The 27,479-nt window shown below is 43.0% G+C and overlaps 7 protein-coding genes across 8 annotated transcripts; 5 read left to right on the top strand and 2 right to left on the bottom strand.

Moving 5' to 3' along the window:
• The first annotated feature begins 854 nt into the window (after window positions 1–854).
• Window positions 855–1,708, top strand: LOC136948070 (cytospin-A-like). The gene is made up of 5 exons (XM_067242338.1): window positions 855–884; window positions 979–1,075; window positions 1,169–1,285; window positions 1,376–1,435; window positions 1,619–1,708. Exons 2-5 carry the CDS (start codon window positions 998–1,000, stop codon window positions 1,706–1,708), a joined length of 345 nt encoding a protein of 114 aa, XP_067098439.1. The 5' UTR covers window positions 855–884; window positions 979–997.
• Window positions 1,709–2,907: 1,199 nt separating this feature from the next.
• Window positions 2,908–4,302, bottom strand: grcc10 (gene rich cluster, C10 gene). The gene is made up of 4 exons (XM_067242337.1): window positions 4,113–4,302; window positions 3,793–3,851; window positions 3,528–3,704; window positions 2,908–3,448 (listed from the first exon to the last, which is right to left on the bottom strand). The coding sequence occupies exons 2-4, from the start codon at window positions 3,842–3,844 to the stop codon at window positions 3,309–3,311; spliced, it is 369 nt and encodes a 122-aa protein (XP_067098438.1). The 5' UTR covers window positions 3,845–3,851; window positions 4,113–4,302; the 3' UTR covers window positions 2,908–3,308.
• saysd1 (SAYSVFN motif domain containing 1) lies at window positions 4,274–6,020 on the top strand. The gene is made up of 2 exons (XM_067242336.1): window positions 4,274–4,759; window positions 4,861–6,020. Exons 1-2 carry the CDS (start codon window positions 4,553–4,555, stop codon window positions 5,182–5,184), a joined length of 531 nt encoding a protein of 176 aa, XP_067098437.1. The 5' UTR covers window positions 4,274–4,552; the 3' UTR covers window positions 5,185–6,020.
• A 237-nt stretch (window positions 6,021–6,257) lies between these two features.
• LOC136947466 (26S proteasome regulatory subunit 10B) lies at window positions 6,258–9,849 on the top strand. Its single transcript, XM_067241561.1, has 14 exons — window positions 6,258–6,352; window positions 6,859–6,938; window positions 7,041–7,080; window positions 7,179–7,231; window positions 7,345–7,412; window positions 7,539–7,653; window positions 7,757–7,844; window positions 7,938–7,999; window positions 8,091–8,214; window positions 8,317–8,378; window positions 8,577–8,697; window positions 8,961–9,041; window positions 9,171–9,242; window positions 9,352–9,849. Exons 1-14 carry the CDS (start codon window positions 6,268–6,270, stop codon window positions 9,468–9,470), a joined length of 1,170 nt encoding a protein of 389 aa, XP_067097662.1. The 5' UTR covers window positions 6,258–6,267; the 3' UTR covers window positions 9,471–9,849.
• A 43-nt stretch (window positions 9,850–9,892) lies between these two features.
• Window positions 9,893–12,526, bottom strand: cgrrf1 (cell growth regulator with ring finger domain 1). 2 transcript variants are annotated; one of them, XM_067241563.1, is made up of 6 exons: window positions 12,492–12,526; window positions 11,911–12,047; window positions 11,528–11,705; window positions 11,132–11,279; window positions 10,829–10,936; window positions 9,893–10,741 (listed from the first exon to the last, which is right to left on the bottom strand). In XM_067241563.1, exons 2-6 carry the CDS (start codon window positions 11,969–11,971, stop codon window positions 10,373–10,375), a joined length of 864 nt encoding a protein of 287 aa, XP_067097664.1. In that variant the 5' UTR covers window positions 11,972–12,047; window positions 12,492–12,526; the 3' UTR covers window positions 9,893–10,372. The 2 variants fall into 2 exon arrangements, with proteins under 2 accessions (XP_067097664.1, XP_067097663.1); XM_067241562.1 differs by having other exon boundaries at window positions 12,319–12,522.
• A 415-nt stretch (window positions 12,527–12,941) lies between these two features.
• ddhd1b (DDHD domain containing 1b) lies at window positions 12,942–18,404 on the top strand. Its single transcript, XM_067241542.1, has 13 exons — window positions 12,942–13,710; window positions 13,853–14,050; window positions 14,467–14,595; window positions 14,703–14,850; window positions 14,965–15,074; window positions 15,167–15,273; window positions 15,418–15,674; window positions 15,778–15,853; window positions 15,957–16,106; window positions 16,207–16,271; window positions 16,391–16,569; window positions 17,061–17,300; window positions 17,395–18,404. The coding sequence occupies exons 1-13, from the start codon at window positions 12,948–12,950 to the stop codon at window positions 17,577–17,579; spliced, it is 2,607 nt and encodes an 868-aa protein (XP_067097643.1). The 5' UTR covers window positions 12,942–12,947; the 3' UTR covers window positions 17,580–18,404.
• Window positions 18,405–19,818: 1,414 nt separating this feature from the next.
• On the top strand, window positions 19,819–24,496 carry stxbp6l (syntaxin binding protein 6 (amisyn), like). Its single transcript, XM_067241785.1, has 7 exons — window positions 19,819–19,970; window positions 20,235–20,398; window positions 21,033–21,163; window positions 21,260–21,596; window positions 21,685–21,780; window positions 22,302–22,468; window positions 22,651–24,496. Exons 2-7 carry the CDS (start codon window positions 20,245–20,247, stop codon window positions 22,669–22,671), a joined length of 906 nt encoding a protein of 301 aa, XP_067097886.1. The 5' UTR covers window positions 19,819–19,970; window positions 20,235–20,244; the 3' UTR covers window positions 22,672–24,496.
• The last annotated feature ends 2,983 nt before the right edge of the window (window positions 24,497–27,479 follow it).

The raw sequence follows: 27,479 nt of genomic DNA, 5'->3' as shown, positions 1-27,479 counted from the left end.
CTGGACGCACTGAGGAGCATGCTCAGGGAGAGGGAGAGGAGGGAGGGGGATGGAGAGACGGAGGGAGGCCAGACGGAGGAGAGTGCGAGGAGGACTGGGAAAGATCTGCAACTGGTTGCGATACCGGCTGGGACAGACAAAGTAAGGGAAGATTTGGATAATCAGAGAGATTCTGAAGGAGAGAACAGAGCAGAAGATCAAGGAGGGGATGGTAGGACACAGGGGTCTGTTCCTGAGGAGTTCCCTAAAGGAGAAGAGAGTCAGGTGACTAGGAAAGGGGTGGCGGAAGCCTACTTGCAGAAACTGGCAGCCGTGGAGAAGAAGAGGGAGGATGGGTGTGGCCTGAGAGACCCGCGGAGGATTGTGATGATGTCAGAACGTTCTTGGTGAGATCCTCACACATTCTGCACGTAATATTTTTAGGCCATTTTCTTAGAGGAAGCTAACCTGGCTGACCATGCTAACCTGGCTAACCATGCTATTTCACAGGAGTCTTTCTCGTCTTCCCCTTCCAATTGATCCCCCCTCCAGACAAAATGGTACCTCCCAGAACCCTACCAGTACGACATTACCTCTATGCAAGGTAAAACTAATATTGTCGATTTTACATCGCTGCACTAATATTATTACCGTGGTCTTCTGGTCTCAATCATTGTATCCATCATTATATCATTTCTATACAGAAAGAAGACTCAACCAAGGAAAAGAGGATGGACCGCATTCTGAAAAGACAGGATAGCTGGTCAAGTTTCTATACAAGTGTGTTCATTTTATAAGTTAAGTGTTATCTTTATGTGCTTTTTGATACTGGTTGAGTATAGAAGTGTAATTTTAACTTCTGTATCAGAAAAACAGGAGGAGGATCAAAACACAGACTTTGTCAGGTGAGTTCTTCTTTATAACTTCCATATGAGACTGCTCTCTCTCTCACACACACGCACTTATCACGATACTTTATTGTTCACCACTCATCTGAAGACCTCAAGATGGTTTCAGCATGTTGCTGCGCCGACACGGAGGATCCAGGAGGAACTCTCTCCTGCGTTGGTGTCAGAGCAGAACACAGGGTTACGAGGTGAGGAGAGTGAAAACCACCTGTATAACTGACTTAGAGCTGGAACTAATATATGGTTTTTCCCCATTTTCAACCCAATGTGTCCTTGGACAGAATATTGAGATCACCAACTTCAGCAGTAGCTGGGAGGATGGGCTAGCCTTCTGCGCTGTGTATCACACCTACATGCCCACACACATTCCCTACAGCAGTCTCAACCCTGAAGAAAAGGTGAGAAAATGACAGGATCACAGCTAAAGACAAAGGACAAACACGTCCCTTTGATTGATATTAGTTTTTTTTTTATTATTCTTTGTGCAGAAGGAAAACTTGTGCCTGGCTTTCCAGACAGGAGGGAGTATAGGAATTACAGCAACACTGGTGAGACTTTTTATAACCACGTTAAACTACAACAGCTGGCAGGGAACTGTAGTTCAGGGGCTATAAATGTCTGTTACAGAATTACAGACTGATATTCTGATGTTCTTTATTTAATCACCCCTGCTTGAAAAGGCACAGGATTGAGCCCATCTTTAACCGTGTTTGTGTATCTGTGTTTGTCAGACCGTGGAGGAGATGCTAAGAGCGGGTGGCCCTGACTGGCAGAGAGTACTAGGCTATGTTGAAAGTATGTATCGCCACTTCGAGATGTGAAGGGCATTTTTCTACACATTCATCCCCTCAAGCTGTTTGCCTCCGACCAGGTATATTTTTGCTTACAGACGAGGGACTGAATTTGAACCACAAGAGGGAGTGCTTTAATTGTGGCTCAAAATGAACTGTGCTTCAAACTGCTTTTATTACCAGAGCCCCCTGCTGACACTTGAGTGTAACTGCAGGATATCTATACACAGTGGTGGTTAATTCACTCATGGGTAAATACACTAACCTGGTATCAGAGGGTGCTGCAGCTAAGAGCTGTTTTGAAGTTAAACACACGGTTTTCCCTGGACACTGAAAACCCATTGGACAATTTGTACCAAATAATGATCAAATTGACTGTGGATGCTGATCCACAAGGGGTAGAGTACAAGGGATAGAAAATCTGCACTTGATCAACTCTACAATTAATTTACTTTGGTCACTTTTGGGGATTGTTCACCATGTTTTGCACATGTTGTTGCCTTTGTATGAGCACTTTATCCACAATGTGAATTTAAGTTTTAAATTAATTATTTTAATGCAATGAGACACTTCAATCCCAACCTCTGACATCTATTAGCCTATGTTGGCAGTCTGATGCTCCTGTAGCAATTTGTTAAGTTCCCATGTTGGTATGCATCCAAACTCAAAGCACAACAGAAGGGTGGACATCTGAAATGTCTATCAACATGTGTATAATAATGAGCCCTGAGTTTATTTAGTGGTGATTGTACATAATCAACAGGATTACTTCAAAAAACTAAAAGACTGCCTATCCTATACAAGTAAGCTATGTATGATGTCATATTTTTAATTCACATATAGCATATTTATATACGTTAACTGTTTTAATTGTATGCAAATTAAAGTGCCATTGGGTGTGTCAGGTGGACAAACCAGCTACGGAGTGCAGGCATTGGTCTTCTGAGTTGCACCTTATGATGATGTGAGGACTGAGCCTTCTATAGGTCCTCTCCTCCTACATGATGGATTCTGTTTTTTTTTGTGTCTTGCTCTTGTCTCTAATCTCTACAATGTGTGTCTATTTCGTTAGCAAGTTGAAATACACTGAAAAGTTTTACTGTGACATGCCTAATATTAATGATAATAATTAATGTTGCCAAAGCCTTATTGCAATAATAAAGTTTATGCTAGTGTTTGTTGTTTACTTTTTTTACTGTAGAGAATAATTGTTAGAATGTTACCAAAGTAGCATTTATTTAATACTGGTACATCCTTAAGCAGTAACAGATGAGACATTGGCAGTAGACAAATAAGGTATAAAATAATTGAAAAACAGAAGATTTATAAGGAAGATGACTTTAGTCTACTATTTGACAACCTAACAGTACATGGTGAAAATGGCCTCAATGTAAAAAAACACAAAAATAAATACATCAAGAAGCAATTGACAGTTCAAAGTATCACTTATACATGTATTTCATTTGAACCCTGGAACGCAGTGAGTACTGAATTGTACTGTACTGGGTCTGTATTTAGTGTTTATGGGAGACAAAAACTAGTAAAGTAACAAATGTTTCACTAGAATACACTAGGTGAATAAACATGAGATGAGCTGGAAAATTAGGAGAACTCGCATCCACATTGTAACTTATGAGGCTGGAATGCCCCCACCTATAGGCGGAGTTGACAGAGGTGGCAAGAGTAAAGACTTCAATTTAGCTGACATGGCTGCAATTTCAGGGTCCTGGGTTTCATACATCTTCACAAGTCTGGCAAATTTAAGGACACCTAAAACAAAGATGAAGGTATGAGCACTCATAATAATCTACATATCTAGTATAGTTGTAGATAGTGTGCATTATCTCACCTTCTCCCTCGTTGTTGAAGCCATAAGCTTTGATAACCTCCTGTTGGATCTGTGTCGAGACCGGGAGCACAAGCTGCAACATCTTGCCCATGTCGTTGCAGGCACTCTCCCGTGCCTCTTCCATGCGGGCTGCATTCTCAGGCACCGAGAATGCTTGGATCACCTCACTGAGTACCACTGCAACAAAAGAGGGGGCAGTATGAGTGGTGTGCCTATCACAGCTGACTGGACATCAACTTACGGTATGATCTGACAGCACTCTCACCTCTGGCCTGCTCAACAGTAAGGGTGGGCTGTTGTGCTGGGGCTGAGGCCATTCTGTGTCTGAAAAGAAGGATGATTGACGTGGGACGAACTCAAATATGAAGGAACACGTAGCCTATAGCTTGTAATTTCAGGGGGAATCACAAGTCAAACAGCTAGCTAGCTACGTATTTTTCTCTGCCCATTTTGACAGAAAACAAATTAACATGGGATTGAAATTATTTTAGCTGATGATACTTATTTGAAGAGCAAACGCACCGACCCTAGTTAAATACCATAACACTGGGTTAAAACCACGACTTCCAAACGTTATTTACTCACCAGAACGTAACAATTTGCGAGCTGCTGAACACTCGGCTGGAATGCAAATAGTTTGCAGAGAATACAAGAATACACCTGAACAGAATTGTTAGAGAGTCTAAGGGCTCATGTCAATCCGTATACTATAAAGATCTACCCATTTACGACACATGATGTTTACGACATCATGACTGTTTTCAGATACTTCTAGCTCCACAGATGGCGAGCCTAAAGGTAAACAGAGACGTGGTAGGAATATCCCCGATTGAAAACAGAAGTATATGTATTGTGTAGTTTCAGTGAAAGTATCTACATATTTTGATAAGTGTTAAATATCAAGTAATTGCATTTAGTACAATTTAATAATACGTATGCGTTCAGTGCAGACGTTTCCTACTGACTGTAGCTTACAGCACACCTTGCCACGCAATCTATGATCCTCTGACCAGTCTTTCTGGGATATGGAACGAAAACTTGCAGAGTTCAGAGCCAGAAGAAAAGTTGAAATGGCAGTTGAAAAAAGCGAACATGCAGAAATGCAAAATCAAACAGACAACACTTTCCAGTCCGACAGATGTGATTCTGTAACAGCTGACTATAAGGCCGAAAAGGATCTGTCAGAATATCCAAAACCATCGCCTGTTTCACAGAAGCCCCATGATATGGCGGTATGTAGTCACTGGTCGATGCTTAATCCTCTACTCTAAACGGACACAGTAAATTAATTAAATTAATGGTTGTGTTCTTTACTCTTTACTCTCTCCTTTAGCGTGTTCCTGATTGGCTGCTGGACAGTTCTCTTGGTCGCTGGCTTGGTTCCAAACGTCTAGCCTTCACAAATCTGACGTGGTTAAAGGTGTTGCTCTGGCTAGTTCTTTTGGGGCTTTTTAACGAACTTGACTTTGGACTACCATTTTTCCTCATATCACTTTTTTACTGGCTATATGAAGGGTTGCGCAGCCCAGCTGCCCGGAAACCTGGAGAGCTGAGTGCCTACTCAGTCTTCAACCCTGACTGTCAGCCTATCTTGGGGACCCTCACAGCGGAGCAGCTTGAGGGAGAGATGGGCTACTTGGCACTTGGCAATAGATGAAATCTCGGCAACTTCCAACTGGACTGTCTATGAGCGGTTTTACTTAATACTCAGGAATGTAAATAATCTCCCCACGATGATAAGTGCAGTGCATATTATTATTATGTCATATGGTGCCTTCCAAATTGTTGATTTTCATCACTACGTTGACATGACACTGTGCTTCTTGAATTAAATATAATTAACATGGTTTACAATTTTGACATACATTGTTACCTAAATATTTATAAATAAACGGATCTTCAGTACTTACTGCAGCAATCATATCCGTACCCTGCTTTAAACCTTGAAGTCTAAACCGTCAATAGTCCTATGTCATTCCCACACATTTATAGTAGCCTATGTTGATTTGATCATCATGTATGATCAGTATTCCTTAACCAAAAACCATGAAGATCATCTGTGTGATGTCAGGAATGTACTGAGGTTTCTGCCGCCTTTGAGAGAATAAACTAGCTAGATGGTCCACATTGTGGCTTTTGATTTATAGATGGAGGTTGTCTTGTTGAAGAATGATCCTCCAGTACTAGAAAGATCATCTCACTCTGTAGTTTGTAGTTCTATAGCAACCTCTTTTAGTAGAAACATGGTGAGTTCTTGTGAAGACTTTGCACAAATAAAATATTTCTGTGCATGGGTCATGACAAGAACACAACCTATAGAAAGGTAATTATCAGGCATTAAATTACTTAAAAGTCTTCAGTAAAGTTTTAAAGTGGGTCTGCTGATTTCACTGTGGTGATGGATGATATGTGCATGGTTAGTTTTGTTTTGGGAAGACTTTGTAGTAAAAAAAAATAAATGTTAGGCTACAATAAAATATTATTATATATTAATTCAGTATAATGGCTTTCTGTCACTCATGACATGTATGAATTGTAAAATTTAAACATTGAGAAGGTCAACCGGTTTATTCCAAAGTGGGAAAATATATGCACAAAATATGCATACAAATCCAACATTTGTCAATTCAAAATACCATACACTAGACGGGGTTGCCACTGTACCTACATTTGACGTAGCCTACACGTAATAGTTCACTAGCTTTTCCTCCCACAATCCATTGAGCTCCACCATCCAGTCATGGCCGATACTAAAGACAAGGGACTGCAGGATTATCGGAAAAAATTACTTGAACATAAGGAGATTGATGGCCGTTTAAAAGAGTGTAAGATCTATAGTGTATCTAAAGTAACTTTTACATTGTTAGTGGTGGAAAATTGTGACTATTAAAGTCACAAAAATATGCTTGCGAAACAATAGCTGTTGGCTAAGTCGCTTTGTCATGCAGCAAACACGACCATTGAAATGAATGGATTTTAACCTAGCTGTCTAGCTAGCTAGCCAGAAGGCTTGCTAATCATTACCACATAACATTAGCAAGCTAGCTATATAGCAGCTAGCTCTTAACTCATCTGTCTAAGCAAAATTTATTGAGAGACTAGCTAGCTAGCTTGAACTCGAGGCTTCTCGTGCTATCACCGGGAGCTAAAATGACTAGCGTTGCCACGAACTCTAGAATCAGTTTAGTATGCTTTATTTATATGTAGCTACTGATAGCCAGCTGTGCTCGTTATGCTAGTCTAGCATTTGTATGCTAGACTAGACTAGCATAGTCTAGCATACAAATGCGTTTGTATTTTTAAACTGATTTTAGCTTTATTTCACTTCTAGTGAGGGAGCAACTAAAGGAACAGACAAAGCAGTATGATAAATCTGAAAATGACCTGAAGGCCCTCCAAAGTGTTGGTCAGGTAAGATTGTGTGTGTGTGCGTTGTATGTGAACGTACAATACAAGTAAAGTATCTTGTATATTTCCAAATATTGTTGACACTGTGTCTCTTTTTTAATGAAGATTGTTGGTGAGGTACTGAAACAGCTGACAGAAGAGAAATGTGAGTTACACATGGTTAATGCACCCGTGTCATGTTAAATTACATCGTGAGACATCTGTTGATTTTTATGATACTGAAGTTGAAATCTCTAATTCCAGTCATTGTAAAGGCAACCAATGGTCCTCGCTATGTTGTTGGCTGTCGGAGACAAGTAAGTATTTTTCCTGTCCTGAGTTAAAATGATAATGAAATACTTCTGATCAACTCAGTGGTAATTTAGTCCGTTCACAGTTGAAACCCACGTTGTGATTCGTTTTCACACAGTTGGATAAATCACAACTCAAACCTGGCACCAGAGTGGCATTGGACATGACAACACTCACTATTATGAGGTAGACCAAAGGCATCAACTGTGTAGGACAGTCTCCACAGCTGACATGAATTGTCCCAAGATTCAAGGTGAATGTGTTCAAATATTCTCCAGTGGAAGTTCTTATGTTTTCTCTCCTTGCCCTCAGATATTTGCCCAGAGAGGTGGACCCTCTTGTATACAACATGTCCCATGAAGACCCCGGAAGTGTCTCATACTCTGAAATCGGGGGCTTGTCTGAACAGATTCGTGAGCTGAGAGAGGTAAGTTTAACAGGAGCACTGTTATAATCAAGAGTATGCTATTGTTGTATGTTATTCAACAGCAATAGAAATAATTTTATGACAAGCTTTTCCTTTTTTCTAGGTGATCGAGTTGCCCTTGACAAATCCGGAACTATTCCTGAGGGTGGGGATCATTCCCCCAAAGGGCTGCCTGCTCTATGGACCTCCAGGTAAGTCAGCAGCAGCCTGATCTCAGGGATGGGATAGGGTTTATTATGGTTCATGAAGAATGACAGAACATGTGTTCCTGTTCTTTTCAATAGGCACTGGGAAAACTCTCCTTGCCAGAGCGGTGGCCAGTCAACTGGACTGCAATTTTCTCAAGGTGAGCAGTATTCCCCATTTTCACTTGACAAAATCTCTGAACAACATAGCAACCACAAAGCGAAAGGCTCTGAACTGGGGGATTTCTCCAGGTGGTGTCTAGCTCCATAGTGGACAAGTACATCGGTGAGAGTGCCAGGCTGATTAGAGAGATGTTCAACTATGCCAGGGACCATCAGCCTTGCATCATCTTCATGGACGAGATTGATGCCATCGGTGAGTGTTGTGATGCTCTTAATGCCTTTTGGACCAAGGAAGAAAATCTGTCCACTGTTTTGTTTGAATAAATCAAGATTGTGTCTGTGGTTCTTCAACAAGGTGGTCGTCGCTTCTCTGAGGGAACATCTGCGGACAGGGAGATCCAGAGGACGCTGATGGAGGTACTGACGCTCATCCAAGAAGACTCTATTAATGTCCACAGCAAAATACTGAAAGTTGTTCTTTTTCTCTTGTTTTGTTTGGAAAATGTGTTCATTTGTGATGATTGAAACTGTGATTTGGAGCAGCCATACTAGAAATATAACGGCTTACTGGCTAACATCTTGCTCAGTCACCTACTCAAATCTTCCCGTACTCAGCTGCTGAACCAAATGGATGGCTTTGACACCCTACACAGAGTAAAGATGATTATGGCCACCAACCGGCCTGACACACTGGACCCTGCACTGCTGCGTCCCGGAAGATTGGACCGCAAAATCCGTATGTAGTCCCTCTTCTGCTTCCTGTTTATTTCATTATCATTATGGGTATAGCTCACTAGTATAGAATTTGACAGCAGATCAAGATATTGCAGGTTCAAATCCCCCTGTACTTTTCTTTGGATAAAAGCATCTGATAAATTAATAAGTTGTCTTTTACTTTAATTTACTGTCGTCATTCTTCGGAAGCCACCATAACAACTTGTATTATCTGCATTTGACAGGAAAGTAGAACACCTGACACCATTCTCCTTTTATTCCTAGACATCGAGCTCCCCAATGAGCAGGCCCGTCTGGACATCATGAAGATTCACTCAGGTCCTATCACCAAGCATGGAGAAATAGGTGTGTGAGCCCAGCATAAAGACACTAGCATGACACATTGTGCACAGTTGTGTGCGTGGGGGGTCACAGTTTAGAGGCTTAAATGGCTGCCTCTCCTTGTAAAAACTGTTACCTGCTCTGGCATTTCAGATTATGAAGCAATTGTAAAGCTCTCTGATGGCTTCAATGGTGCTGATTTGAGGAACGTTTGTACTGAAGCAGGTAAACTGTCTTACAAAGCATCTGTTTTATTTATGTTTGAATCCTGTTGATGCTAAACATGAATATGGCACATATGGTGCTGGTTCTTATTCTTGTTTTCTTTCACCAGGGATGTTTGCCATCCGTGCTGATAATGAATTTGTCACTCAAGAGGACTTCATGAAAGCAGTGCGCAAGGTGGCAGATTCAAAGAAGCTGGAATCCAAGCTTGACTATAAGCCCTTATAACACCTATAAATGTGCTTGCGTGTAAATGTAGTTGGAGAGTTAAGGGAGGATTTGCTGTTGCTCTGTTGTATCCGATGATTATATAAAGAGACCACCATCAGTAAAAACGTTGTATTTTTTTTGTATGATTCAGAAAGCTTTGTTTTTGGAGAATCAGATCCTGCATCTGTTATTTTATAGGACTATTTCTATACAGTGTTGCCCATAAGTGACCTCAGCAATTGAAAACGGGAATGCATTCTGATGTTTTACTTACGGTAAATGTTCAGTTGGTTGAATTTGATCACAAATACTCTTGCCTATAAAGGAGCAATATATGTACAAGCATATAAATGGAGATATGTCACATTAAAGTCTTTGATGTACAATACAAATAGTTCACTATTTTGTGAGATATTGTAATTTAATGATCCTGCCACCTGCTGGTCAAAACATTTATTGATAGGATGGAATTAAGAAATTCAACCTAGAAGCTCAATTCTATGTATTGTAAGTAATACATTGCACATTTATAAACATCCCCTTGGTAGGAATTTCCATAAATACATAGCAGTTTTGACTTTTTTGCTACTTTTTTCAGAAACCTATTGTCTTGAAGACTGAAATACATAACTTGAGCATATGTTACATTTAGCCTGCAACACATTTACAAACTATGGTATTAGGTATGAACAAATAAATATTCTGTGTATTACATATTAGTTAAGTTAATAACTTTGTTTTACAAAACAATTATTTCTCTTTCCACATACACTCATCAACATGATAAAATAAAGCATGTGGTTTAAACACAAGTATCAAGAACTACCAAGTATCATATCCTGTCTATGATAGCATAATTCCCCTTCAAATAATACTGAAACATTGTATGTCCGTATATACTACCAATGACCTTTAGAATCCTACTCATTTTCATCCTCCAAATATTCTTCCTCATCTTCCTGCTGCTGCACAGGTGCCTGCTGGGATAGAGCAAAGGACTCCAACACGAATGCTCTGCATATGGGGCAGTGCTGAAACCGTGAGACACAGCCGTCACACACACAGGCGTGTCTGCAGGGCAGAAGGACCCGGTTCACAGGTGCATTCTGACACACCACACAATCTTTCCCCTTTCCTTCTGACCACTCCTCCTCCTCCCCTTCCTTCAGTGCTGGTTCTGCATCATCCTGCTGGTTGGGTATCATGTGCAGTGGCTCAGGTACCTTTGTGTTGGGGTCAGGGTCAGTGACCCCAGATGACCCACCAATATCCGCAGACATGAAGAGTGGCTGGGAAAAACAAACAAAATAAATAGTTACAGAACAAATGTCAACAAAATATCAGATACTACTTGTAAAACTGTAGTGCTATCATACCTTTAGCTCATACATGTTCCCTTGTGCCGTGAGCAGGTATTGAAACAGGATCCGTCCTGAAAGGCTATACTTCTCATCAGGTACATGAACCACTGTGACGCTGGCCACCTGAACAGCAATAGAAGACCATGAGTACAGCACCATTCGGGTCAAGCCACTACAGGAAGACATCCTGGTTAGGATGTGGACTCCACTAAAGGGTTAAACCCACTGACGTGCTCATCACATATTATTTATATGTGATCGTTTAATTCAAATGAGTACGTTTAGCTTTAAAAAAGATTTTTTTTTACAAGGACTCACTATGTTGTACACATCTCTGGCTTCGGACTCCGCCAATGTTAGGAGTGCAACCAGGGGATACCGTTCCCTTGGCAACACTCCGAAATCTGTGATGCCTAGATCAGTTGGCATCTCAGCGTGTCGCTCCTCCCTGTCATCGCTGCCAATACTAAGGGCATGGTTAAAGGAAGGATCTGACAACATTAAAGTGCTTTGAGAGGCATATACAATGAGCCATAGCATCACATTTGAGGAAGGTTTGGATTAGCATGATGACCTGTGTAGAATTACACTGTAATGTCGGTGGTATATAGTAATATTATAAAAAATTGTTCAATTCAACATAGGCTACATGCACTTAAATCCTACCAGATAACTAAAATTGGGTAGCTGGGCTGCTATCGGTGAAAAGGGTACTGGAAGCTCTGGCAGTGGTGGTACTGGAAATGTAAGGCCTCTTGAAACTGCTGAGGGGTGCTGATCCTGGGTCCATGCTGGTGGGTCTGGAGCGCTCCCTGCAAGGCGTGAACCCCACAACCCCAGAAACAGCTAAGAACACAGGGCTCCAGGCAGCAGGGACGCAGAAGAACACCATCTGAAGGAAAAGTATACTTTTAAGTTATAATGAATAGCCATGATAGAACATCATTACTCCATCACATGCATCATCACATGCCAATCGAAATGAATGCAGAGCTGTTTTTAAAGAACAAATCATTCATTCATGACCTTCCATCAATTATGGAAATATTATGCAATGCTGGTCAGAATATGGGCAAGTGTCCAAAACCAGTTCCTACCAGTTACAGAGGCAACGCCTGAACCTATTTCCAGGGCGAAAGGATTGGTCACCTGCACCATTCTCTTCTCTGGAACAGGTAAGACAGACTCTGTTTCATCCGAGCTACGCAGAATCACGGGCACATCAAAACCAAACCTACAGCGAAGAAGGAAAAAAAAAAAGATTCGATTCTGAATTTGCATACATTTATAGAGCCTAGTTGAAGCCTAATACAACTCGACTGATCCTACCAAGACACCTGCTGCACATTTAACAATATTATTCATTTGAATAAGCTGCCAATTTAAAACCAGGACAGATAATTAAATAATGTGTTAACTACGAGACTAGCTGTCAGAAGAGTTGCTGATGTCACAACATGGTTTGCTAATAATGGTGCTAAATCGCAAGGACCACTGTAACCTACCATCCAAGAACCATAGCAGCTGTAACAACGAAGCATAAGGATATGACACTTATATAAAACAGAGGAGAATACTCGTACAACATGACTAAAAACACGGCTGCCATTTTTTTTTTGCTTGTCTGAGTCTAAATAAACAAATGTATTAAACAAATACGATGATAAACAATCCTCACGTCTTCCATGACTAGAATTTCCGCCTCACCTACGGTGTCCTGTGTGAATCATTCCCCCCTTGCGCATTTTTCTCACGCATTTGGGAGGAGCACGTAGTTACCATTGTAAACTGTAGTAAGCAAACCGCAGATAGGCATGCGAATAGGAAATGTGAACAGGTAGTTTTCCCAAGAACATGGAACAGCCAACATGGATCCCTGATTTTTTTTATTAATGAACATCTAGAAGCCTCTTGCTTGGTCTATCAAGATAAAGCGACTGTGTCGGCCACAGATGATGTCAGTTGCGTTGAACAGGGGGAAGGTTTTCAAACCGTTATGCCTGGATCCCAAACACTTCCGACAAATAAGGTAAACGCGAGGCTGTCTACGAAATTGTATTGCTGAAAACATTTCAAGACCCTCCTCCGTTTTGGAAATATTATAATTTTTGACATATAAAGGAGCAATTTAAATATGGACAAGTCGACCGTCCGCCAACAGAGCTCGGAGAATAACTCTGTCAGCAGTAATGACTGGGATATGGCAAATGATGTGTTTGTGTCCTGTTACGAGGATCCAATGGGCGAGAGTATTCACGGCGAGATGGACTCAGTCCAGTCCGGTTTGGACAGACACCTGCCACTGCTGCGAGGCGAGCACCGGTTATCGCAGGACGGCATGATATTGGGCCTAGTGGAGGAAGCCTATTCTGGCTACCATTCTCATTCTGATACAGGAACAACCTATCTGGAAATCACAAACGACCCTAACTACACTGAAAGTGATGGGAATATCACTACAAAAAAACGGAACCGCTCTAACAGTTCTAGGCACCGTGGCGAGGTAGTAACAGAGCTCGGACCTGAAGAAGTGCGGTGGTTTTACAAAGAGGACAAGAGAACATGGAAGCCATTTGTTGGCCACGATTCTTTGAAAATTGAAGTAATTTATCGCAAATTCTGTGAATTAAACCCAGGAACAGTGAAACGCCAGGGTCCCACCGAAACAGAGGACACAAGGACTGGCTCCGAGGTGCAAGCGGAGGAGCTCACAGAGGGGGGAGCTGTTAATACGGAGCCAGTGACAGCCGAAGAGAAGAGTAGTAGGGATGGCGTATCTGTGACAGATGACAGGGAGTTGGATTCTATTAGCATCAACGTAGAGGCAGTATGCGTTAGAGGGGGTCTTTATGAAGTGGCTGTCAAAGAAAAAGAATGCTATCCTGTGTATTGGAACCGTGAGTATAGTTAATTTAGGCTATAGCCTACTTCAGAGTTTTTGAAATGTGTTGTTGACATCATTGGAAGGGCGAGTGCCATAGATGTGGTATGCTGAACAACTTGTTGAACAAGCATGACCACAGAGTTCTCTGTTCACAGAGCAGGACCGTATCCCTGTGATGAGGGGGCAGTGGTTCATTGATGGCACTTGGCTTCCCCTGGAGGAGGACGAGAGTGACCTCATCGAACTGGAGCATTTAGCCTGTTTCCGGGGGCAGCAGATGAGGGATACCTATGAGGCAGAAGTGGTGCAGACCACTGTGGACGGCAAGGATGGTAAAGTCGATGGACTCCTGGGTAAATTTGTGTGCTTGCCGGACATGACTGTTTCAAAACATGGTATAGGAATCGCTGCTATTCAGGATAGTCACAAGGCTGGTCAGGTGACCTTATTTTAGCTGACTTCAGCGGAACTGTAGGACATTCAGAAGCTCATCTGTGTGAGTGGAAGCCACGAACATGCTCATAGTTTTTAGACACACACACCCATGCACACATGCACACACCCACACACACACATACACACACACCACATCTTTCACTCAAGGAAAGACAATACTATGTTATGCAAACACACACACAGTGTCATTCACAAAATCCAGTCTCCCTGTTTGAATTTCCAAGCGCGACCTCTTCGAAGTCCCAAGAGAAATTCATTCACATTAGACTGAGGAAAGTAGGTTGGCGTTAATTAATTTGTCTGACTCTCTCAGCTGTTCACAGTCTGAAGCTGAGCCGGAACCATGTGGATTGGCACAGCGTGGATGAGGTGTATATCTACAGTGATGCCACCACCTCCAAGATAGCACGAACTGTCACTCAGAAACTGGGATTCTCCAAGGGTTTGCATCCCCACTGACACAGAACTGCATTGTGTGAGATTTGAACCCAACTCCTTTTCGACAGTGTTCCTGTATTGAGGTGTAACAATGTGTTCTGTACCCCTTAGCCTCCAGCAGTGGGACCCGTCTCCATCGAGGCTACGTGGAGGAAGCAGCCCCTGAGGACACCCCACCTGAAACCACGCACATCGTCTTTGTGGTGCATGGGATCGGCCAGAAAATGGACCAAGGACGCATCATCAGGAACACTAGCATGTGAGTCATCCAGCAGGACACAGGGACTGCAGCCATATCGTTATGACAGAGTGGACTAAAAAAAGCCTAGAAGGTTAAGTTACCCAGCTGAAACTGAATCATTTTGGTTCGTAGGATGCGAGATGCCGCCCGAAAGATGGAGGAGAAGCATTTTTCTGATCGTACCACAGAGCACGTTGAGTTCCTTCCTGTGGAGTGGAGGTCTAAATTAGCTCTGGATGGAGGTAGGAGGATGGCCTGTTACCCTTGACTGATGGAACTGAATGTACTGTATCATAACCTTGATGTCTCTCTCTGTGTGTATGCACTGATACAGACACAGTGGACTCTATCACTCCAGACAAAGTGCGAGGACTCAGAGACATGCTCAACAGCAGTGCCATGGACATCATGTACTACACCAGCCCCCTTTACAGAGATGAGGTGAGATGAGACGCCTCTCTTTGTCTCTCTCTCCCTCTCTCTCACTTTTAGACATGTTCATATCCAGTCACTTTCCACAAAGACATCGATATGGAAATTACAAATACTGCAATGGATTTGTTGCCTGTGTCTGCATGCATACAGATCACCCGAGGTCTGACTCTGGAGCTGAACCGTCTCTACACGCTGTTCTGTTCGCGGAACCCAGAGTTTGAGGAGAATGGGAAGGTGTCCATTGTGTCCCATTCCCTGGGCTGTGTCATCACTTTCGACATCATGACGGGCTGGGACCCCGTACGCTTCCATCATCAGGAAGTCCCAGATCCTGAGGAGATCAAAGCACGCTGGCCAAGTTACGAGGAGCGCCAGCTCCAGGAGCAGCTCAGACTCACTCGACTGAGGTAGTCAGCTCTCCCTCGCCAGCTCTGGGATGCGTGCGTGTGTGATACAGGATTTGATCCCAACACTTGCTATACCATGCTTGTTTGGCTCTGACACGGGCAGGTTGAGGGATTTGGAAGACCAGTTCCAGGGTTTGCAGACCTCCTCATCAGTAGCTGCCCCTGCCTTGAAATTCAAGGTATTTTTGATAGATCATAGAATGTATTTGTTTATGATCTTATGTCCCGTAATTCTATCTAGGTTCTCCCATGTAACACCTCTCCACCATTTGTGTGTTATAGGTGGAGAATTTCTTCTGCATGGGTTCACCCCTGGCTGTGTTCTTGGCATTGCGAGGGATCCGACCAGGAAATAACCGAACTCAGGACCACATTTTACCCAAATCCATCTGCCAACGTCTCTTTAACATCTTTCACCCCACTGACCCAGTGGTGAGCCAGGATTTACATACAGTAACACAGACGTTAATTAGCCCGAAATGGCTTCCTGTTATATTTTTTTGCAATGTACTGTACGGGGTTGTATTTGCAGGCATACAGACTGGAGCCCCTTGTCTTAAAACACTACAGCAACATTTCACCTGTCCAGATACACTGGTGAGTTGTGACTTGTACACAGATATCTTTGGTGAGGCACCAGTGTCAGGAGCCAGAGGACCTTTCCCCTGCATTAAATATAACTTAACATGTACATATCGTCTGTTACGTGTTTGCAGGTATAACACCACCAGTCCCACACCCTACGACCAGATCCGTCCCACTCTGCTGAACCCCCTGAAGGAGAGTGCCTCTGTGTCGGACACAGAGAGCATCCCCAGCCCCTGCACCTCTCCTCCACAGGCCCGCAGACACTACGGGGAATCCATCACCAATCTGGGCAAGGCCAGCATCATGGGTGAGGAGTGGATGGAGATGGAAGCAGTGATTGAGTACATGTGTGAATGGGAGGATGAGGGGGGGGTGGTGCAATGTGCTATGGTACTTGGATCTTTTGGCTATCCTCAGGGCCTTGTGTTTTGGACAACATCTGAATTTCATGTGTTAGTATTTTCAAATGTTTTTTTGATATCAGCATGGACTTAGCCACTGTTTGCATTGGGGAAACAGAATCAGCTTGCATAGCTGATATCGGAGCAAGGCCAGCACGCACAGCCTACACAGATCAATATAGAGCAATTAGGCCATTTTTTGGACTGACAGCACAGGACCCATGATCTTACTGCTTCCTGTATCCATTAGATACTCAGCATTGGGAGTAAAGTGCGCTCTTAGACAACAACAATAATGTAGAATAGCTAAGAAGCCTATAACCCCCCTGTGTGCTGTTTGTAGTTGCGTGGTTCAGTGTATTCTTACTTAAGTGTTCCTCCTTTTTTGCCTCCCTAGGTGCGGCCAGTATTGGGAAGGGCATCGGTGGAATCCTCTTCTCTCGCTTCTCTCGCTCCAGTGGTCAGGTAGGCGGATTGGAAGAGGAGCCCTCTGATTCTGAGGGCGGGGCCTCTGAGGTAGAGAATGTGATAGGGGAAGATGGTGGGACTACGGAGGGAGAGGAGAAGGTAGATGAGAGGAAGGAGGGGGAGCCCACCATGTCTCAGTCCACCTCAGCTATCCTAGATAACACCTCATGTAAGTATCGTCACCCCACGCAAACTATATACTTCTAATAAGATGTCTTCTGCTTTTTTTATGAATATGTGGCTTTGTATTTCCTGTTTTGCAGTGGAGTTGGAAAGGCGCATTGACTTTGAGCTGCGAGAGGGCCTCGTGGAGAGCCGCTATTGGTCGGCCGTAACCTCCCACACAGCCTATTGGTGCTCTCACGATGTGGCTCTGTTTCTCCTGACCTTCATGTATAGACAGCAAGATCCAGCGGAAACCACTGATGATAGTCCAGAGTTATCATAACACACAAACACACACTTTTCTTAGAATTTCACTCAACACATTTCACTGACCCACAGTTTACTCAGTGCATTAACCTTTGACCTGACCCTGGTACCCACACAGAGCAGATGTAACTGTGCTTTAGAAACCACTTTACAGACATGTTGTGTCCATTTGATCAAAGACTTTTCCTCTTGCTCCCCCCAGACCCTGAACCTGACTGTTTAACCTCTCACACTATTCTTCTACCCTGTGACTGTGTTAGTGACAGTCTCTCCGACTGCTAAATACAATGATGACTGTTCCTTTCCCCTGTGTTTCTGAATGATAACGTGAGTTTCCATGAGCACCTGTTCATCAGTCAGGACCCAGCAGTGACTGTGACTAAACCTTCTGCTACTGTAGCCATAGCTAAAGCCTAACCTCTCTCAGCATGCAGCTTCAACTCTCATTCAGTGTCTGGCCTGTTGAGGGAGTCACATTTGTACCCATCTCTACATATTGTATTGCCTCAGAGAAGAACATTTCATTTCAATCGATTTGATTCAGACTTGTGAGAAAGCCAACTTGGAATTGTATGTTAGCCTTTACACTGGAACCATTAAGAAAGTATGCCTATCTAACTGAATAATAGGCCTGCTTGTTCAGCTTAAAATACTAGGACCATTCGGGTAATTGTGAACCGAGTCATGTTTACTGCAAGTGCACAACAGTGTATCATGTGGAAAATTATTTTGTTGCTTTTTTGAGGAACTCAAACTAGTGGCCAATTGATCATCATAATATTGCCTGGTGACTATGTTTTTCTCTTCGATTATATGTGAGATAAACACTTTGTCCAAATAGTTGGTCTTGGTGTTGGTCTTGATCCAATACAAAGCACTATCTTACCAACACTGACATGTTGCACATGAATTTCTATTTAACTGCACTTTTTAGTCAGGCAACAAACAAGTGTTCATACATATCGTTCATGCATGAAGGACCCATGCAGAATGTCACATTTTCAACCACGGGTTTGTGTTTTAATCTTTGTTATAGTACAGGGACTTGGATAACACAACAGCTTCAATATTTGGTCACATTTCAGTTTTACTGTAATGACAATTGATAATTCATCAAGAATTGAAAGTTAAATCAATTGTGTTTTGGTCATAATGAAGCATGATATGCAGTATGTACAGGCCATTTATATGGGCTTTGTTGAAGATTGTCTTGCTATGATTTAAGTGAGGGACAGAAGCATGCAGAGAATAATTTAAAGCCAATTGGACAGGTTATTTTTCAGATATATAAGTTGATTCAGATATTGTATAAGGTTTTTAATCAAATGAATTGCCCTTACATTGATTGATGTAATTTCATTGTGGTCACCAGTCAGAAACGGTTAACATTTGCCATATTTTATGTTACCATCAGTTATTTTTTATTTATTTAAGTTTATACTTTATTTTGCAGATATGTTGTAAGTTTTTCATGCTACGTGTCTGTGTTTCTCCCTTGTGAAGTCTTACCCCTTTACCTCAGTAGCGTATCTAATATTGCCTTTGGTCTTAACAGAAACAGACTTATAAATACTTGTCTCCTTAGTTCTGCTTATATGTGTTGACATATCACACTGTTTAACAGAAAACTAGTACGCTTATTCCTCCTGCTCCTTAGGATACAATATAGGCCTACCAATTCCTGTGCCATATCTTGTAAGTGACAGATGTATTCTCATACGTTTACATAGAGACTCCATGCTAGACAAACTGAAAGTACTGTGCCCTTTAGGAAACTGAACTGTTTTGTGATGTGGGTAGTTAACCCATCAGTTGTATCTCCCATTGCCTTGCACAAGATGACACTATTTTTTGTCATGCTCACCCTTTCTAACCTTGGTATTCTGTTCCCTCTTCAAATGAATGACGTGGTGCTTTAATTACCTTGGTAATTTTTTTGTTTTTCATTAAAATAGATCTCTGCACCTCCATGACTGTGGCCTTTTTATTTATGTTAAATAATTTAACATAATTTATTGTATTTTATTGTATTTTATAGCGTTGACGACATGTATATGAACAGGTGTTTCAGATCAAGTCTTAATCAGCACAGCCTCAGAAAAAAAGCCGACCGTGATCATGTTTAGTTTCGGACGGACGGCGGCGATTCATGCAGCAACCTGGCCATTCAGTTTTAAAGCACATGCCACCCAGCCCCCACCCCACCCCCCACGTGATATTTAAGTTGTTCAAACGGGATAGGACCCACCGTTGTGTCGCCTTGTGCTCAAGGCACGCCATTGTGGTGTTCGGTGCGAGTTTTAGCTGCAACCGCATAGTTTAGGGAAGGTCGTTTAACCGAGATAAACTTCGGCTTCTTAAATTGTGATTGTTTGATAAACTCTTGACGTCTTGTTAACCACAACAGGTAAGCTAAAACTGTTCTGTCTTTCAAAGTTATTGTAGAATGTGAAATAAGGTTTAGGTTCAATTTAATTGAAAGAAATTGATTAATAAGGGTTTACAATTTAGAGTTTAATCAAAATTTTATGTTTGACAGGCTACTCTGTTAAGATGTAGGTGACCTGTCACCTGTGATGTAATTTGGAAAGCTGTACATTATGATTTAGGCAAGAAGACAAGCTACAATTTAATTTAATCATTTTTCTCACATTACCTGTCCATGTCTCAGAACTTCAAACATGACGATCCAGTCAGCCATCAACAAAGAGGTTTTTGTCCCTCGTGATGAAAGGATGCTGGTAGCTGTGGAGGTGAAGAGGAGAAAGAGGAAAAGAGTATCCTTCCTACCCACAGGAGGAAAGGGGGAATATGCTACATACATCTGCCTGTCAGGTAGCCTTCTATACCACATCTTTCATTTACTTTCCTGTTGCAGCATGTTGCTTATTTTACTGCTTTAACAGAAGCATTGTTTAGCAGTATCAATCAGCCATTGTCCTGGTTGATACAGGGGTGCCAGTGTTTATTGGGCTAAGTTGTAGCTCTACAAAGATCACTAACATGACATTAATATTGTAGCTGAATCTGGTCAAAAATGGATGTCAGGAGGTGGTGGAGCAGTTTGCGTTAGCCGTGCATGGGAAAGTCATCCATCCCAGTTGTTTAAGCTCCCTACCCTGTGTCTGAATACGAACTTCCTCTTCTCAATTACAACAGACTGTGGTGGGTGTGCTCAGCTGGTACGGCCAGCCTCACCCCCTCACCCTACCCCTAACCCCCTCACCCTACCCCTAACCCCCTATCTGCACCAGCCCAACTTGCACCCATCCTCTTGCCCATTACACAACACTAGCCATGTTAACTCAGCGTGATGAATGATTGTTGTTTTTTGTTGTTGTAAATATTTAGATTGTCTTAGGTCAGTCAATCCAGGAGCATTGTATTTTATGTATTCTAGGCAACCTGATTTGTGCTTATTTATCTGTGTTGATGTTTGTCACTTGACCCCCCTCCCTCCACACCCCAGTGACCAATAAGAGGCCAGCTCAGCTCCTCGTGACCAAGGTCAAGAAGTTTAGTGGCTCTTCCTCCTTTACCAGGCGCTCTCAGTGGATCATTGAGCAGCTTCGCCAGGTCAACGGCATCAACCCCAACAAGGTCAACTCTGACTCTGCCCTTCCCTGTTGTCACAGTCATGGTCTACTCAACCCTCCGACAAGTAGAGTCTGAACCTTCCATGTGCCTTTCTTCCAGGACTGTCCAGAGTTTGATCTTGTGTTTGACAATGCCTTCGACCAGTGGATGGCCAGCTCAGCAGCTGAGAAGTGCATCTTCATCCAGATTATGTACCATGCCTGTCAGACCTACTGGCAGGGCAAGGAGGGCAGAGTGGCCCAAGAAAGCAAGGCGAGCAGGGAGGGCGAAGGTGCCCAGGTGGGCACTGTGGCCAGGGAAGGTGTGGTGCAGGAGGATGTAAAGGGCCAAACCACTCTACTGCATCCAAAAGGTCAAAAGACTCCTGGCCAGAAGAAAAGCAAAACTGGGCTCAGAAAAACAGAGTTTGTCAACTGTCAGTCTAAACTGACCGGAGGTACAGGAGCTTGTGTTTTGTTTTAATCATTATTGGGGATGGGAATTAAACTATTGAACATCTGGCTGTTTGCCTGTGTTTGTCCCAGATGCCTGCACCATGAACCTGGTCATCTACCGCTGCAGGGTCTTCTTTAAACGTATGAAGAACATGGTCTCAAACCAAGGGCGCCCTCTGAGCAGAGGTGAGCAAATCAAATGGCCCTTATTGAAAAGCCCACAGGCCCTGTCCTTCCTCCATCCTTGACCTTACCTCTACTTCTGTGACCTTTTGAGCCATGAATGCGCCAGTTATGTTCTTGGGTTCCTCTCCCTCAAGCGCCAGGGGTTTTGTGCATTGTGCTCTGCTACACCTCTGTGTTGCAGTGAGAGAACGCCCCTTCTATTGTATGGCGGCCAAATAAGAGGGGACTTTGTTTTTGCTAGAAGGGGTGACACAAAGCCCTGCCTTCAGGGCCCTGGCCAGTGAGAGTGATTGAAGGGGGCGCTGTGCCTCTTCGCAGACACAGACAGGGGGATTGTGATGGGCAGGAGAGGTGCCAGGCTGTGACGGGGAAGAGGAAGACAATAGCAAACCCAAAACTGACCCATTAGGTTGGGACTTACTCACAGTATTTAACTTTGACGTTGTTATTTTTTGATGATCTAACTCTCTTATACTGGACAGGTTCCTTTAGTGTGTTTCAAACTGACCTGTGCTGTGCAGGTTTCCAGCACCCTGGTGACCAGAGGCTCCCGAGGAGCGGTATGGGTAGTGTAGTTCAGAAGGCCAGTCTGGCTCTGACGGAGCGCGGCAGGAGACTGAGCCGTGCTGAGGACAAGACTGTGGACCTGATGTACAGAGCCCAACAGTTTGCAGACACTGCCCACAAGGTAAGATGCACTACAGTTAACAAGGCTTGTCAAGCAGCCTAGTCTTATTTGGCCTACTTAAAATAGTTTTCCTCCATTGACAGTTCCTTGATAACTTGACAACTTGTATTTAAAAGGCATGCTTTCATATTCATGTCAGTGAACTGGTGTTTTCTGTATTGATTGAAATGTTTTTCCTTTAGCTGTCCCTGAAGAAGAACTAAAGGTTTCCTCCTGTTGGGTCCAGAGTGAGGTCATTGTCATGTATTTTACTATACCTAATCACTTATTCTGCTAACATTGGCTGAGGACCAGCCTGAACCTAATGGACATGCTAGAAGAAGTCTCCGCGTCTTAAACTGCATCAACAACTGTCTCCGTCCAGTGGAAAATCCAAGGACTTTTATATAGGCAGTCAAGAAGACGAGTCTGGAGACCCCAGCTTGATATTCCATCTACTGACCTTTCACCTCTTGGAGAAATCTTCAGGATCCTTTAAACTTGCAACTGTTCAACCATGGGGTGGCTAGACATAGTTGATGCACTAGGTGGCGCCGATGTGTTACAATGCACCAACTGTATGCTAGTCCCTTTGCAGTATGTTACCATGTTAACCTCCGGTTTGATGGAAGGTGTTGTCGAAGTTGTAAGGAACGCCGTTACAGGTTGTCTTCCGAGCTTTGACGATTGACATGGGTTCAGTTTGTGGTCTCTAGAGTGTATAATTCCAAACCAGCTACAGTAGTTCATTTCTGACTCTGCCGTGTTGTCTTTTTAAAAATATGCAAGTCATGGTTTTGATATGAAGCTGTCATGGTGACACAGTACATGCGGCAATTCTGCTTTTTCTTTTCACAGGCAGAGCGAGAGAAGGGGATTACAGCAATTCAGAGTGAAACATTTTAATTGTTATTTTAATGAACGCTTAATTTTTTGGAAAGAACTAATTTGAACCATGTGAATTATCCAATTTGGTTTATTGTCAATATTGGCGCAGCAGTGGAAGAGAACCAGTACTACTGGAAGGTGGTAGTGGAGGAAAGTGGAATTGCATGATTGATAATGCACTGTGGTTTGTCTTTCAGTTCCTTCAACTCACCTCAATTGCATTGCAGGAAGCACCTTAAGTCTCAATTGTTTTGAAAATGGACCAAGTCCAATGCCCTTTATCTGTTTTGTAAAACAAAATGAACCTTTTGAGTAAACTGAATGTTTTTTTTTTTGTCTTGTCTATTCTGATTTTATGTCTGTAGGTCTAAGGTTGCTGTTCTTGTCTTTACCATTTGTCTTGTCTTAAATGTGAGTCGTTGAGTTGTTACAAATGTCTTACTTTTAATGAAATTGGGTCCATGTCCGAGAGTTGAGTGCAAGTGAAATGCTGGGGTTGGGTATGTGGAACTGGGTTAGACCACTATAATGGTATGGAAGGGCCAGGGCGAGTGGAGGAATGGAACCCCTGAAGGGGTTTGTGCTGAGGGCCTGTAGCCAGATGCAAGTGGAAGTGTTTTTTAGCTATAGTTGAACTGGACTTCTGATGATTTAATTTCCAAGACCATATTTCCATGTATGCTTAATCTGCTTTACGAATGGTGTATTACAGCCCCCCCCTAACCCTAACCCAACACCAATCCTCTAGGAAGGGTGACCCTTTAATTGGGTTTTTACTGAGCTGTTTGTAGTGGATACAGTTGATAGAAACAATAATGGTCAATGATTACAGATAATTCAATGCTTGTTTAGAAGGCTCCTATGTTGTTGACTGTAAATTGTGGAAACGAATGAAACGCTTGTCCTGATCATGGTTTCTTTGTTACCCATTCTGGTGGTGAAGCTTAATTAATACTGTCTAGTCTTCAATCTAAAAGCTGCAAAAGCAAATAACAGCTTTTCTAATTCTTTAATTCTTATTTTCTGTACTGGCACTAGCCTGTGTTTGTGGCACGTGGCAACTATTTGATATGTTAATAAGATATCTCTTGCCCCAGACTTTAATTAAAAAGTTCCATTTTGTTAATTCTCTTTGATCCAATAAATGAACTGGGACCTATACTCTGGTGAGCTACTGTGGTGGTGTGTTTGGGCAGCAGATGGGGGCTCTTGACTGATGCATGCTTTCAGAGGACTAAACAAAGTAAGGTTAATGTATCAGAGGACAACACATATGTTAGAAAACATTGTGATCAATTATTTGTTCTGCCTAGTTGCAAGGCAAGCTAACCACTCAATTACACCTCAAGGTCAAACCACAGCCGATCAGCAACTTATGTCTTCAAAAGAAAAACCTGGCTGTATCTCCTTTGTCTTTAAGTTTACCAGGGAGGCTTGATGAGTAAGAAGAACAGAATTAATTCTGAGTCCTGGACCAACAATCTGGAAAAAAACTAATGATGACATCTATAATGCATAAGGATCTGGCTGTCTGCGTCTTAAGTGCGCCTGTGGTATGGATGAAGGCATCTTTAGACATGAGTCAAACAAACCTGTCAGCCCAGAGATGCAGACATGTTCTGCTGTGGATGAAGAGCGATCAATGATCTGTGTCTATAGCTTATCAATGGGCTTAGTCTGAATATAAGTATAGCTCAATTACGCCCTTCTGAAGTATGTATTATGATATACTTATCAGCATCATTGTGACCGATCAATACGTTTAACATTCACGGTCACACCAGCATGTGACACCAGCGTGTCGTATCGACAAGGGGGATATATTTCTTGGTAGTTAAAGTACATGCATCAGCAAAAAGGACTGGCCATGACATTGTGGCCATGGGCCTGCAATGACTTTTGCATCAATTGCACATTGATCCCACCTGTCTGTTCCTCTGTGGGTGTAACATGGCACTGACCCGGTGTTGCATGCTGACCCAGTCCCAGCCTTTTATGCTTTAAATCAGACCTCTGACATCGCTGGGTCACATGGATGAGCAGTGCTGCTTGAAACGGGACTTGGGTGAATATAGCCATACCCATCGTTTTAACCTCCTTAGTGAAACATCTGATGCATTGTTTATGGTCACTTTGTAGTGTGCCACAGTGTGTCACTGCTGAGCAGGGCAGAGGTTTGGGGTGCTCCACCTGTTCAGGGGAGAGGGAGGTGAGTCCGTCTGATGTTCCTGCCAAGCCAAGGTTGTCAACCTGCTTTCTATGAATACCATCTGGCTGCAGACAGGAATTGAAAGACCACCACACTCTGACGTTTCTGTTGAAACAGGTCAAATCATCCTTGTTTGTCTGTCTGATTCTTCCTCCCTCCCTATCTCTCTCTCTCTCTCTCTCTCTCTCTCTCTAACCAGTTAATATACCGGCCACTACAGCTACACAAACAAAAAGCAGGAAATCACAGTCCACCCATGTGACCCTAAGTGTCGAATCCATCTAGTTACTTTCATTTTGTTGTGTTTTCCCCACTTCCCTGCTACATCAAAACACAGAGAAACCTAACCTAGAAACAGTGATTAGCGACACAGAAGGCTTTCCTTGCAATCCTTAGACGTTTGCTTTCTGTGCCCCAGACAAACATTGTGTGAAGACAGAAGAAAAAAAATCCAATTTATTTGTAACAGACAGAAAACACAGGATGGCAACCTCTGGTTAAGAGGTCCACTCGCAGGGATGGGATTAAGGACAGATGCTGGGACACACACCAGGGAACACAAGAAAGTGGGACAGGAGTGTGTGTGAGTATACATACGTCTGTGTGTGTGTGTGTGTGTACATGCACGCATGTGTGTGAATGCGAGTGTGAATAGAATTTGTGTGTATGTGAGTTTTCTTGCCCACTCAAAGTGTGGAGCCCCCTATCACCTGGCTGCCCCCTGCCTGTCTTTAACAGTCTATCTAGGGCAGGACTCAACAAGGAGGTGGACTTATCCACTCACTTCCATTACACTGATGACATGCATAGTGATGTCACTGAGGTACTGTATCTCATACTGACAGTAGACATATAGTCTCTATTGGGTGGTATTTTGCTGTCGTGGAAGTATTATCCGACTCTACTGAAAGCAATGAGGATGATTGTACCCATATTTGAGATACTATGCTCAAAGACACATACAAAGGTATGGACTATCATAAGCTAGCCTGTAGATGGACTAGTCCACTAAGGCCTAGCTTGGAGATGTACCACTTCACAAAAACTTTAATGAATGAATCCACTGGCGTAATAAGATTTTGCCATTCTCTGTCAGAGCCAGATTGTAATCCCATTGATAACACTATCACAGTGATCTACGTACACATGACATCTTACCATTCTGTCTCAGAGAACAACAACCAGGGTGTCTTCCAGAGGACGCTAAGCTAACAGGGCTAGCTCTGCACTACACCCCCTGCATGTGCGGCTGGCTAGCCCTCTAGCACTGGATGAATTCAGCTGAGCTCTAGCAAGTCAGTTGCCTCCTCCAGCAGCGCCGGCTGGGCCACGCCTCTCACAGCAGGGCCATATGGTCCTCTCCCAGACGCACCTCTGGTCACCTTCAACCAAGCCTCCCACCCCCGTTTCCTGGCCCCCTTCCGAGCTCTGCCATGTATACCGTAGGTTCTCTATTTGTCCCTCGCTTACCTTTGCCTCTTTTGATCTCTCTCAACTTTTAATTTTGATCTCATCCTCCCATCAATCATCCTGTCGCCTGTTCACAAAAGATGATGTCTCTGCCTCTCCTTCTTTCTCCATCATTCTCTCAGCTCAGGTGTATGACAATAAGCATTAAGCTGTTTTAAAGAGAACATCCCCAATCAAACAACCTTTGATTTGTGAACGTGTGTGTGTTAAGGAGGGGGTCATGACAGGATGCAGAGTAGATATGGAGTAATTGAAAACTCAGACAAGGCCATGGGCTTGACGCCAACCACTCCACAGATTACCAAGGAAACCAAAATAACCATGTGTCGGCCCAGCAACACAATCCCTTCTTAACTAATGTTGAGAGCGTTTTTAATCAATAATTTTGTTTTGAATTATATAATTTCCAGCATGGTGATTGGTGCTGAACTTGTACCAAAGAAAGCAACGCCCTGATTCTTCCTC

Source organism: Osmerus mordax, chromosome 8, assembly GCF_038355195.1.
Source record: "Osmerus mordax isolate fOsmMor3 chromosome 8, fOsmMor3.pri, whole genome shotgun sequence".
NCBI lineage: Eukaryota > Metazoa > Chordata > Actinopteri > Osmeriformes > Osmeridae > Osmerus > Osmerus mordax.
Note: the sequence above shows the minus strand (reverse complement) of the source record. Positions and strands in the feature narration are given on the sequence as shown.

Bases quoted from the DNA above. Each gene is read 5' to 3' on its own strand.
- LOC136948070 (XM_067242338.1), top strand. From the start codon at position 998: ATGTTGCTGCGCCGACACGGAGGATCCAGGAGGAACTCTCTCCTGCGT. The intron at 1,076-1,168 runs GTGAGGAGAGTG...GTCCTTGGACAG, and splicing joins GCAGAACACAGGGTTACGAG to AATATTGAGATCACCAACTT. The intron at 1,436-1,618 runs GTGAGACTTTTT...TGTGTTTGTCAG, and splicing joins TAGGAATTACAGCAACACTG to ACCGTGGAGGAGATGCTAAG.
- grcc10 (XM_067242337.1), bottom strand. From the start codon at position 3,844: ATGGCCTCAGCCCCAGCACAACAGCCCACCCTTACTGTTGAGCAGGCC. The intron at 3,705-3,792 runs GTGAGAGTGCTG...CTTTTGTTGCAG, and splicing joins TACTGTTGAGCAGGCCAGAG to TGGTACTCAGTGAGGTGATC. The intron at 3,449-3,527 runs GTGAGATAATGC...TCTTTGTTTTAG, and splicing joins CTTCAACAACGAGGGAGAAG to GTGTCCTTAAATTTGCCAGA.
- saysd1 (XM_067242336.1), top strand. From the start codon at position 4,553: ATGGAACGAAAACTTGCAGAGTTCAGAGCCAGAAGAAAAGTTGAAATG. The intron at 4,760-4,860 runs GTATGTAGTCAC...TCTCTCCTTTAG, and splicing joins AGAAGCCCCATGATATGGCG to CGTGTTCCTGATTGGCTGCT.
- LOC136947466 (XM_067241561.1), top strand. From the start codon at position 6,268: ATGGCCGATACTAAAGACAAGGGACTGCAGGATTATCGGAAAAAATTA. The intron at 7,413-7,538 runs GTAGACCAAAGG...CCTTGCCCTCAG, and splicing joins ACAACACTCACTATTATGAG to ATATTTGCCCAGAGAGGTGG. The intron at 9,243-9,351 runs GTAAACTGTCTT...TTCTTTCACCAG, and splicing joins GAACGTTTGTACTGAAGCAG to GGATGTTTGCCATCCGTGCT.
- cgrrf1 (XM_067241562.1), bottom strand. From the start codon at position 12,422: ATGGCAGCCGTGTTTTTAGTCATGTTGTACGAGTATTCTCCTCTGTTT. The intron at 10,937-11,131 runs GTGAGTCCTTGT...ATTGCTGTTCAG, and splicing joins CCAGAGATGTGTACAACATA to GTGGCCAGCGTCACAGTGGT. The intron at 10,742-10,828 runs GTATGATAGCAC...TGTTTTTCCCAG, and splicing joins GGAACATGTATGAGCTAAAG to CCACTCTTCATGTCTGCGGA.
- ddhd1b (XM_067241542.1), top strand. From the start codon at position 12,948: ATGGACAAGTCGACCGTCCGCCAACAGAGCTCGGAGAATAACTCTGTC. The intron at 14,051-14,466 runs GTAAATTTGTGT...TGACTCTCTCAG, and splicing joins TAAAGTCGATGGACTCCTGG to CTGTTCACAGTCTGAAGCTG. The intron at 16,107-16,206 runs GTGAGCCAGGAT...TTGTATTTGCAG, and splicing joins TTCACCCCACTGACCCAGTG to GCATACAGACTGGAGCCCCT.
- stxbp6l (XM_067241785.1), top strand. From the start codon at position 20,245: ATGACGATCCAGTCAGCCATCAACAAAGAGGTTTTTGTCCCTCGTGAT. The intron at 20,399-21,032 runs GTAGCCTTCTAT...TCCACACCCCAG, and splicing joins TACATACATCTGCCTGTCAG to TGACCAATAAGAGGCCAGCT. The intron at 21,164-21,259 runs GTCAACTCTGAC...CCTTTCTTCCAG, and splicing joins ACGGCATCAACCCCAACAAG to GACTGTCCAGAGTTTGATCT.